This window comes from Centruroides sculpturatus, unplaced genomic scaffold (genome assembly GCF_000671375.1).
Source record: "Centruroides sculpturatus isolate CEXI.00-Female unplaced genomic scaffold, Cexi_2.0 scaffold746, whole genome shotgun sequence".
Taxonomy (NCBI): Eukaryota; Metazoa; Arthropoda; class Arachnida; order Scorpiones; family Buthidae; genus Centruroides; species Centruroides sculpturatus.
Window position 1 is genome coordinate 131,458 of NW_019384898.1, and position 12,797 is coordinate 144,254.

The following is a 12,797-nucleotide window of genomic DNA, read 5'->3' on the forward strand; positions in this document are numbered from 1 at the left end:
TTTTGTTTTTTATTTACTAGAATTTTTTATATATTCTTTTTTTTTTCGTCCTCCTGTATTTTAACAGCATAAAGATTGGGAATTTTGTGTTATATTTGAATAGATGTGGTAAACTGGTTGCTTGCGTGCTTTAAACCAATCTTCCCCAGAGACGTGCAATAGGCCTACATGTAAATTTCCTGGAAAAAAAGTCAATCAGTTTGTAAACAATGTAGAATGCACACTGAATTTTCGCACTGTGTCAAATCAAAGAATAGCAATCCTTGCAGCTATATTTTTCAAATAAAAGCATTTAAAAAATGCTTTTAATTTTTTATGTAGTAGTTCTATAAAAACACATTTTTGGGGGTATTTATTTTGCAGCAGTTACTTCCTGGCAATATTTATGACTATCAGATTTGCTTTTAAATGGAAATAATGATCTCATTTTAAAAAATCAACAGATTAGGGACTTTCTGAGCAGAATTCCAGCCAGAAAAAAATCTGAGGGGTAATAAGTTATTCATTTTTCCTGATTCATGTAGAGTTCTACATTCCAAGTAAGGATCCTTAAGAGTGTATGCCTGCTTTTCAGAGAAAGTGCATCAGACATCTCTGCTTGGAATTTGTGATCACTTTATTTTCTACAATACTAGTCTTTGTCCTACAATTCTTATTTTGTGACCCTTTTTCTTATAGTTTATGAAGAGATAATGGTTGCAGCACGCTTTCTGTATCTTTAATTAGCTTTCAAACATGTATAAAACATGATTAATTAAAGATGCAAACAGTCATATGCTGAGGTCCTATCTCCCATGGGATACACCTGATAGCAGTCCAGTTTCCATATAATTACCCATGATTACAATAAGCAACATATACTATATATATAAATTTTTTTTTAAAAAATAGAAATAAGTAAAAATACTGTATAAAGAAAAAAACATTTTAATAAACTGAAGGATTTTATTTCAGAAAAATTCAATTTAAACAAAAGGTTATTTAACTTCTAGTTTCTTCATTAGTTAACTAACTACTGAAGAACAGAATTAACTATAACTATATAATTAAATAACTAAATAATTAATAAAATATATAAATGAAACACTTTAATTTTATTTAATGTTGAATCATTTTGCTTATGGTACTCAGACTTAATTCTTAAATTTAATTCTTCTCAAACAAAGTTTTCATGTGTACAACAAATAATTGAGAAATTTGTATAAAATAACATTTAATATCTTTTATAGTTTGCTGCTTCCACAAAATATAAAAATGATCAAAAAACTTTTATATATACAAGGTGTTTTCAACCACTTGTATTACATTTTTCTTAAAATTCAATCATCATACAAGATAGTCTATATAAATTGTTTTTGATGTTAATGCCAGATATCAGTAATTAGAAAAACAAATATTTTTAATATACTAATATGTTTCTGTGCATTCATTCTTAAAAATTAAAGTATATGCATTGTAAAGATGCCATGAAAATTCAAATCAGAAACTTACCATTATACTTTAGAAATTTATATGTTAAAATTGCTTAATAGAAAGTTAGAAGTGCTTCTTTCGCAAATTACAAACCTTTAAGGAGCTTCTCAATTTAGATATAAGATCGGGTATATCTGAAGCACCAAATTCTTGACAGCGCAATGAGTAACCATGTTGATTAGCATATATGCTAATTAGCTTATCTAACAAGATACATTGCTGAGGCGATGATCGCACAATAGATACTAGTCTGTCAGCTAATACCTTTAGTTTTTCTTGTTCTGTAAGCATAAGGACTTTTTCTTCACCAATTCCGCAAACCTGACAAGAAAAAGTAAAATTTTTTCAAATAAACATAGAAAGTAAGTATACTTAAAATGAAACTTAAAAATCACAAAAAAAGCTACAGTTCTATTACAATAGCAAACTTTAAAACTTATTATTTTTTATTATTATAAAAGTAATAACTGCTTATTTTTTGAATAATTCTATAAAAGTTGAAAGTAGAAAAAGACTATCTTCTTATATACTGAATAATACCATGTTGTGTGTCTTCACTAACCAAACTGTTATTTTCAATTCAATTCTTTATTGTATGAACCTTAGTTCATTACAAGGGGGTTAAATTATAATATAAAAACTGTAGTACAATATAACAAATTAATGAAATAGCTTAGTACAGGATAACAGAAAATAATACACACAACAATAATCATTTTTTTAAAATGCAATAAATTTATTATATCTTACCAGGATTTAAATGTTGTGAAATACTTTTTCCTACTTGTTTCAAATTTGATACATACAGTAAAAGAATACACGTTCCCACCCAAATTTCTTACATTTGCATACTACAGTTACTGAAAATTCTCTAAGGGTCTATTATTAGATTACTGTTATAGGTCAAAATATAATTTTGATCACATCTCAGCTACAGAATTAATCATTTTACATGATAAATTATGTCCATAAATAAAATAATCCTCACACACAAGTTGTTTTAAAAACACATTATTTAAAAACATATTATTGTTTTAAAAACACATTTGTTCTTTTTTTCAACAAAGACCAGTCTTCTTGTACGCTTTGTTCACAACACACTTAATATTTGATAACTTTCAATCAAGTGAGGATTTTGAGATAACCAGAGAAATGAGAAACCTTGTCAATTTAACAGATTTTTCAATGCCAATGTTATGTTGACACAATTTATACAGTTTGTTATATGCTACTTTAATGTAACTTTTATCATTAATTTTAACAGTCTGATCCAAAAAGAAACTATTGCTTTTACTATTAATACTGATATTCTAGAAACACCAAACTCCAAACACAACATATTCTGAAATTTTTATGTTATACCATAAATATTTTCCAAAGATATAAAGCAACAACAATTTCCATTTTATCATAATATGTAATTGCCCATACAGGAGCAGCAAGAAATAATACAGTCAAAATCATTGAGTGAAATACATAAACTGTTTCTTTTTCAACCTCCGATGGTCCATACAACAAAGATAAGTGTAAATAACAAAATGAATTTGTTACCAAAAGTTAGGTACAGACATGGTTACTTTTTGACAAGTACTGTAAGGATTGAGGCATTTGTCTATCTGTGGACAAACTTTGAAATCCCCTCTTCATATAATGTTGTCATCTGTGACTTTAGATGAACCGTAACATTGTTTTGAAGATTGTCATTAGTCTCAAACCTCAGCCCTACTAGCTACTTTTTTCTGTTCAGGAAAGAGGTGGAAGTCTCTCGACACTAAATCGGTGCTATACAATGGGTGTTTAAAGGTGGCGAAGACTTCTATCCAGCTTGAAACTTTTTAATGTGTGAAGACATCCACCTCAATGCCTATGTCAAAAGTAACCATGTTTGTAACTTATGGTAATAAATTCATTTTGTTATTTACACTTGTCTTTGTTTTATGGACCATGGGAGGTTAAAAAAAACTCTTGTAGTTTTAAATATGAGAATTAATTTTAGCTCTTCAATCAATAGGCCACATAGAACCCAGTGCCTTCTTGTTGAAGTTGCAGACCTATCTCCTGCTTCACTCCAAATCTCTAAGTGCCTTTGATGCCTGCCTATCTCCATCCATCCAGTTGCAACTTTCATGCATCGGTCCTGGGGTTATGATTTTTGTTTAGTTTGACTAGTCAAAAATGGCATACACAAAAAAATTACGTTATCATACTAGGACTTTATGACAGCGACGGAAAAGGGACAGTAATCTTAATCATTGTATTTATATCATGTAGCTCTTAAGAGTTACAGAATGTAGAACTCAATATTTGAATTATTTTCAAAGAATTATTTCTGATTTTGCTTATGACCCTAAAACATTTTGGCATACAGTAGGGGATTCCAAGATCCCCTACTGTATGCCAAAATGTATGCCATCTTGGAATCCCGGTTGTTTTTTAATCTGGGAAATTCTTCTCATCCCGGGAAATCCTGCAAATTTCTTAAACGTTCACTTTTTTCTTATTTTGTGTTAAGGTTGAGGAAATTTTGCAAATAGAAAGTATAATTAACTCAAACTGTCAGAATACATTTGTATTTATTAATTTTAAACCTACTTATTAGTTTTTTTTTAATTTTTCCTCATTATGGCATGTCACAAATGGTCAATAATCAGTATGTAGCTTATTTGTGGCAGGACTCTGAAAATTTTTTACTTGTCGGAACCTGTAATATCTGGAACAATTGTGTCTATGCTGTCTTAATTTTTAACCATGCCTAGTAGCTTTGATAACTGCGCAATGCCAGGTTGTGCAAATTGGGCAAGGCTACAAACGAGTATGAAGTCTGCAAGTATGAAGTTTTTCTTCGTAAACCTGATTATTAAAGCCAAACAAATTGCTGAATTATCAAGCTTATAGCAGTATCAAGCTATAAGCTTGATACTGCTATTAAAGCAGCCAAGGTAGACAAATCAAGAATACTAGAGAGCAAAAGAAGTACTACAATCTCAAAATCTTCCAGGCTACAAGTGAAAAAAAAACATATAACATCTCTCTTTTCTTAAATGCATTAAAGACAATTCCACTAACATCAATTAAATCAGAAAGAGATTGACTAATCGGAGTATTGACCATCTTTGCTTTTTAAAATCTTATAAAAATTTATAATAATATTTTGTATTATGTTTTATTTAAAAAATGAAAATTACCTTCTATGTTAGAAGTTTAATCTAAGTTCATTTTTTTAAATTTTCAACTCAATTCAAAGCATTTTTGTTGTTGTATGCAGTTTCTTGCAAACTTTAATAACTTTTTTCTATTTGTGAAAATTTCTACATAATTCAAAGGGAATTTTCAATATATATCTTACACAGCATTATTAATATGATTTTGGAGGTTGTAGAACATATTAAATTACTTTAAAAAATGAAAAATAATTATATCATTTGATGTCAAGATGTTTTGTATATCTTAGAAATAATTAATTCTATCTCGGGATTTCCCAGGATCCCTGGAAACAGTTCACTTTTATCCCGGAATCCCGGGACAAGCAAAAGACTGGAAAATTAGAAACCCTAGCATACAGTTCCTAGATTCTCTAAATCAAAGATATTATAGATGATAGCAATATTATAGATAGTGATCATGTATACAGTGTTAAAGTAATGTGATTTAATGTTACTATAAACTTATTTCCAGTAGTTCATTATAAAACAGAGGTTGCAGCCGACGTTTTCATCGCAAAAACGTTTATGTCAGACATTCAGCGCCACCTTCCTGTAAGCCTAGAAGTTTGACAATGACATTTGGAATGTCAGTAGAATCATGATCAATGTTCCAAACATTATTGTCAATCTTTTGGGCTTACAGGAAGGCAGTGCTGAACGTCCGACGTACACGTTTTTGTAATGAAAATGTCGACTGCAACCTCTCTATTATGAGTGGAGAATACTGGTGCATGCCATTTGTCATATATTTCTAATCACATATTTACTTTCTCTGCTCTTATAGAAGCCATAAATTCTCTTGTTACTTTCACTTATAGCCCTTACCAAATTCCTTTATTTTTTGTATAAAAGACATGCTCCTTTGATGGTCTCTATATTTCTTTCTCTGTTTCCCAAAATATTGGACTCTGGTTACATTCCTACCCAATGGTCCTGTTCCATGATTTCTGTCTTCCCAAAAAAGAAATTGATTCCTATTGTCCTGATTATATTAGCTTCAACAATGTTAAAATTATTTGAAATCTGTTTGTACAAAATTATGTATTTTCCAATAACTTCCCATTTATGTCCTGTTCAACATTTAAATTTAGACCACCATTCCATAACAAGTAACCTTGAAACTCAGCATTTCATTTTATCAAACTTTGACCTAAAACTTCCAACTTGTGTAATATATATATTCACATCACAAAAGCTTTTTATTCTGTTGTTACAAACAATCTATTGGATAAATTATCTTCAGAATTTGAAATTGATAATAAAATAACCTGTATTAATAATTAATTTTTTTTTCTTTTAAACATCGCTCTTGTCAAATAAAAATTTCCAATTTTTACTTTATATATTTAACCAATTGATCAACATTCTACAGAGATCTGTACTTAGTAACTTATTGTTTATAGCCTACATTAATAGTCTTTCTTGAATTTCCTCCTGTTTTGTAAATGTTTATGCTAACAATATAAAACTTGCTATCACTTGTCACAACTTATTGTAAAGTAATATTAATGAACTTAATGCCTCATTTAAAAAACTTAATTTACAAATTAATACTAGTAAAACCAAAATGATTTATAGTCTGGCTCACTGTTACAGAACTTTTTATATTGATAACCACATTTTAGATGTAGTTGATTCTGTTTAGGACCTTGGCACTGTCTTTTATTCAAAGCTTTCTTTTATTTTAAATATCATATCGAAAAAATAACTTAAAAAATCTCAATCCATAGGGATATATGTTGTGGAGAAAATTCAGAGTAATTTCAAGTAAAAGTACACTTTGGGTTTTATTTTTTACTAATGTACTAATCTTAATAGATTTTGCTTTTGCCCATAATGGGCATCAGTCCCTGCTTCTACTCTGCATAAATCTCAATAATAGTTGGCTAAAATCTACCTCCTTTTAAATAAGCTTGCAAACCTCCTCTACCAAGGTTGCTTGTGTGCACTTTGGTTCTCCTTGCTTTTTAAATGAATTGATTATTTTGACAGAATATTTTCTTATATTTTAATGGTCTCCTCCCTTCTAAATTTTTTTCTTTTACGGGTTCCTTCTTTTAACTCTAGAGATTCTACCTGTTTATATTCTTTGCTTGCCCACCTTAACATTACAGTTAAATCGTTTTTCTACAGGTATCAAAAGACTGCTGTAGCTATTGAAGAGCTATTTTTTTTTAATTTTTTTAAAATTTAAATCCAGTTATAAAAAACTTTTTTACAGCCATTTCCCACATTAAAATTTACTTTTATTACTTTTATTTTTTATCATGTATATGTTTTTTTTAATTAATTGTATTTTTAGTCTTATTTTTAACTTTTTAGGTTTATTCTTTGTTTCTTATTGGGAGGGTCAGCCATCATTGTTGTTAATATATTGCTGTAACTTATTGTCACAGTAATTAAGAGTGTATATATATATATGTACAGCAAACAAATAAACAAAACATCCTCATTTATATATATATAATTTTGTCAGTAATAATTTAACAAGTAAAAAGTTAGAGTTGAAGTATTTGCATCTCCAGATGCTATTTGGACAATTTATCTTATAATAGATAAGAAAATGTATTTATCTTATTGTAGTAATAAGTAAGTAAATTTATTTATTACTACATCCATTTAAAAAAATTAGAAAGAATTAAAATTATTCAAAGTAAGTTTATCCAAACCATTCATTACATCAAATTTGACACTTACAGTATATCACTTCCATACCAACTGATCTGTCCCACCATCGCCATAGAGACTTACTTTTCTTACGTATGTGGACAGAGTTGATAAGGATTTAGTTAATGAGATTATAGAAATTACAAATTACTATACTGTAACATTAGAACAACAATATAATATAGTGTAAGTATATCAACTATGCACAACACATTGAGATTTATAAATACCTCTAAAACATCAGGAATTGCTTCAAAGAGTTCTATTAATTTTGAAAAGCCATAATCAGATACCCGACATTGCTTGCCAAAATGGTGGTGATAGGCAGGAATGAATTTACTAAATGGCATAGAGCAATTTGGAACGTGCCTAAATAGCTCTATGACTTCGGCTGCAAATTGTTTTGTTCTTTCTATTTCTTCTGGAGTTTGTTCTGAAATAAAACACTATTTTAAAAATTACATTTTGGAACTTCTAATTAATATTGGAATACAATAACAACATTGTAACTTATATATCCATTACTAAAGACACACAAAATACATTATATACTTTTCCAGCAACTTAAACTTTAATATAACTAATTCTTTCTGTTTGATTAATAAGTATCAGGTTTTTGAACGTAGAGTGTTTAGAACAATATTTAAAATCACATTATTTTAGAACAATATTGCATTACGTAGCCAAAAGCATTGAAGTTTAAGTTGCTGGAAAAGTACATAAGGTATTTTATGTGTCTCTAGTTACTGTCTAGTTCAAGCTTATACCAATATCAATATATATCCATAAACAAAATAAATCTAAGTTCTTCAATCACACATGAAATTATATTTAGAATAGAAGTATATGCTGATAATCAGAGCTATCAACAGGGAAGCAGGATATTTTTCCTTGGGTCTGAGAAAAAACTTAGTGATCTGTAGTGGTTTCAATCTCCTATAAATTTAGTTAATTATTTCTACTATTAAGTTGTTTGCATGACATTTGACATACACCACACATGCAAACTCCTTCATTGATAGAACATGAGCAACTGAAAAAAAGAAATGGGTCATTCCATGGAAAGTGATCAAGATCTGCTCAACCCTCTCAGATTTCAATAGTATTTGGCACAAAGGTAGCTAACAACCTTAAACTAAGCCATGCATTAAAATAAGTGTGACTGGATTTGCGTGGCTATCAGATTTGGCCCTTTGGCAATGGGGCTGTCAGTTCAAAGAGCTGGTAGTGGCTTTGCACATGAACCAGTGCAAGTACAGTACTTGATAGCCTTTTGGTATAGTTTTAACAACTATAGGATTGATTCTAGTCACAAATTCTACATGTGTCCCTTTAGCATGGAAATACAAGCATTCAAAATAGAAGCTCTTGAAGAATAAGCATTGTGTTTCTATTAGGCTAAAATGAAACAAAACATGGTTATTCTAAAAATCAAACTATTTTGGAAATGAATCAAAATCCTTGAAAAGTTTTTGCTTAATATTGAATGAGCATAGCTCAGCAAGCATGCACATTCAAGACCTTTTAATTGAATTACATAATGACAACCAAATTAATTAATAATTAGCAGACTAAGTTGCATTCCATTGTCTTGTATAGTTCTAAAGATATTAGTTATCAAAGTGTGGCTTTTGTTTTCACAATCAAGATTTTATTCGGATATCACTATGTTTAATGCCACATTTCTGTCCTTAGCAGAGCCAAGTAAAAAATTACTATCATATATTTCAATAGAAGGAAAGATGCTCTTTCTAATGCAGCAAAATCAAAATTTTCAGATACCTCACATGACACTCTTTGCTTCTGAATGTTGGTAAAAATTGAGTCTCAAGTTATTTTTTTTTTGCATTTTTTAGTGGGCATATTTTTAAAACTAACAACTATATACTTGAAATTTTACATAAATAATTACATTATATACAGTTTTAAAATCCAAAGTTTTGCTGTAAAAGAATGTTTTCTTCCTTAGTTACAGGCAACTGAAATGTGGCTTAAATTCCACAAGAATAAATTTTATTCGAACTTTGAAAATTTATGAGTACATTTTGTTAAAAGCTTCTGTTAGCATAGCTGAACTGTCCAGTTGAAACTGTCTTATCCCATCAAGTTTCATGCTGTAATTGCTCTTAGTCAAGGAACCATTGGATAATAAACTTGATTGTTTAATCACTGTACACACACAGGTGCCTTTATATTTTGGCTTATATCTCAGAAACCATGCAACTTATGAGGCTAATATTTTGCATGGCTTAGTTTAAGGTCCTTAGCTACCTTTATGCTAAATTTCATTGAAATCTGAGATGGTCAAGCTTGAGACCTTAATCACTTTACATGGAATGACCTAAATAAAATTGTTTAAAACTGTTTTGTTAATAAAGAAACATTCTATATATTTCTATTAAAAAAATTTAGAAATGATACGAAAGGACCCACTAGATCTCTCAAGCACATACAATCCTGCTGAATCATTAATAAATGTGATAGAGATGATTACAATGTTATTAGGTTGTTTGGAAAGTAATTTTGTCTTTTTGTGGAAAAAAATTTTCTTATAATGTATAAATATTTTATTGAATTACATATTGACCATTTTAGTCCAATACCTTTTCCCATCTTTCTAGTAGTAGCATGATTCCACACTCATAAAATTTCAGATCTTTTCTTACAAAAAACTGATCCAAGTGATTTTTTACATCATTTGAAGTAAATGTTTTACCATTTAAAAAATTTTGTAAAGACTGGAACAAGTAATAATTTGATGGTGCCAGACCTGGCAAATATGGTGGGTGTGGTAGCACATCCCATCCAAGCTGCAACAGCTTCTGATGAGTTATAAAACGTAAGCAAGGTCTGGAATTATCGAGGTGAAACAACACCTCTGTTGATCAATTCTGGCCTTTTCTGTTCAATGGTATCACTCAATTTGTCCAGTTAATGGCAGTACACTTTCGAATCAATTGTGGAACTGTCTGATAGAAACTCAAAAAAAATTTCCTTAAATTCCCACCAAACAGAGCACCATTTTTTTTTTATGAACATTACCTTTCGAAATGCTTTGAGCAGGCTAATCTCTTCTATTTCGTAATCACTTGTGTTCAACATTGTTATAAATAATTCATTTTTCGTCACCAGTTATGATTCGCTTCAAAAATGATAGTTTTCTTGACATTTGAGAAGCAAATCACAGATGTCAATATGACAGAGCAAATCTCTTTAAGAACATGTGAAACTCATATGTCAAGCTTTGAAACAAAACTAAGTCATTTCAAGTGATCATAAACAGTTGAATTTGGCAAATTTAATCTTTTAGTAATTTGTCAGGTTGTTACTTGGCAGTTTTCTTCAACCAATACCTTTATTTCGTCTTCATCAGCTTCCACTGGCCTTCCAGAACGTGGTACATCTTTCAATATCAAAATTGTCGAAACAAAATTTTGCAAACCAGTTTTGGCACCGTTGTTCTGTCAACACATCTTTTCCATATATGTCACACAATTTTTTCTTGCTTGAACAGCATTCTTACCTTTTCAGTAATGAAAAAGCAAAATATATCAAAAAGGCTGATTTTCCATATTTGATGGGATCAAAAAAAAACAATTGCACAGAATCTAACAAAAGTTTTTACAAATAAGTCTTGAAATGTCAGCTATTAAAATATATAGTGACAATATGATTTAGAATGAAGTAATCCTCTGATGATAAAAAAACGAAATTAATTACTTTCCAAGCAGTCCAATATTATGAGAGAAAGCATAATAATTCATGTACAGTACATAAAATTTGGAAATATTTAGAAAAAAAAAAAAAAAGGTTTAGGGAAAGGATTCAAATTGAAACTGAACTTGCTTGGTTTGTAAAATCATGGGTTGTGTTATGATCTTATTTCATGAAATTTTTTTCATTCTTTAATATTTCTAAATTATATTTAATCATTCAGATAACTCTGTACAGCAAACATTAATTGAGTCTAGAATTTGATAAATTTGGCAATGATGATTTATTTATATTTGGCTCAATGCAATCAACACATTTTGTTCTCATTATATAAATTACAATTACTAATATTTTATTCATAAAGTTAGTCAAGAACTGAAAAATCAGGACAACTATAAAAAATAACCTTTATATTTTTGTAAAATGTTTGTTTACTCTTTCAGATTATTATGAACATTATAAATTAAATTTTGCATATGACAAGCAAGATAAAATCCCATTTATATTTCAATATAAAGTGTTTATTATTAACAAAATGCAGACACAATTTGTTCTTACCAACATTACAATAACTATTAAGTTAAATGATTCTCTCATTTTTAAATTTAAATACTAAAATACACATCTAAACAAAGGTCAAAAACATCCTTACACTACCTACTATTCTCCTTATACATAAAAAAAAATATTACCTCTCTTTGGAATGCCTATGATTGTTTCTTCTTCAGAAGATGCTACCTAAATGAAATAATTAAACACATCTCAATATCACACGAATACATTTTAAAAATATTACATTACATCATTTACAAATTGAAAATTACTACAATTATTTTTATTATTCTATAGAATGAATTTGCTGAAGAGAAACTTTAAATATGATCTTCCAACATAATTTTAATTTGAATTATTAAACAAACTATTAAGTTATAAAAGACTATATGATTAAGACAGTTAATGGTGAAGACAGAATAAGGAAATGGGAAAGTATACGAAAGTTACATAAGTTTTCATTTCTAAAAAATACTTTCAAAAATATGATAAATGTAAATAAATTATAAAATATTCAAAATAAAGTAGCAGATAGAATAATGGGAACAATTTTTTTTATTGTATCTTAAATGTTGTTGATTACATTCTTTAAAATTATTCAGATTTGAAAGAGAGAAACTTATTATTTTTTTCCATAATTAAAATAATTGATGTTTCTGCAATAAGACAATTCTTATTCAAGATTAAATAAATGTTACCAGTATCAATATTTGAAGAAGGAAAAAAGTTACAATGTTCAATACTCCTACATTCATTCTTTGAACATATTTAATCAACGACGATAACTACAGTTATTGAAAATGTTTGTCTCTGTTTTTTCCTTTTTTGGAGTTTTTGGTTTTTTCCATTTTTTATTCTATATTTATATCCCATTTCTATATTGTTTATATGTTAATCTTGGAACGGAATAGACACAATGGCCCTTGAGAATGACAATTGTATGCCATTAAAATAAATAAATAATAATTTAGAGAAAATATTTATGCCAGAAAATATATAAATTTTTTTTTCTTATTCAGACATTAACTTTTTCAAAAAATAGTTTACTATATTTAACATTTAACTTACTAGCACAATTCCCCCCCATTGAATTACAAGTCAGTATTCTAATTTACGGAAATTTTTATTTTATTCATAAAACACAAAGTCGACATTGGATTAATGATGAACGTGCCTTTATATTTTGGC

The 12,797-nt window shown here is 28.7% G+C and overlaps 1 protein-coding gene across 1 annotated transcript in view; it reads right to left on the bottom strand.

The window, feature by feature from the left end:
* The window catches only part of LOC111631438 (meiosis regulator and mRNA stability factor 1-like), a 152,183-nt gene that overhangs the window by 37,354 nt on the left and 102,032 nt on the right, over window positions 1–12,797 (bottom strand). The window contains exons 14-16 of the mRNA XM_023375683.1: window positions 11,750–11,795; window positions 7,574–7,776; window positions 1,567–1,794 (exon numbers count right to left, since the gene is read on the bottom strand). Coding sequence (XP_023231451.1) covers window positions 1,567–1,794; window positions 7,574–7,776; window positions 11,750–11,795 — 477 coding nt within the window. The remainder of the gene's footprint in view (window positions 1–1,566; window positions 1,795–7,573; window positions 7,777–11,749; window positions 11,796–12,797) is intronic.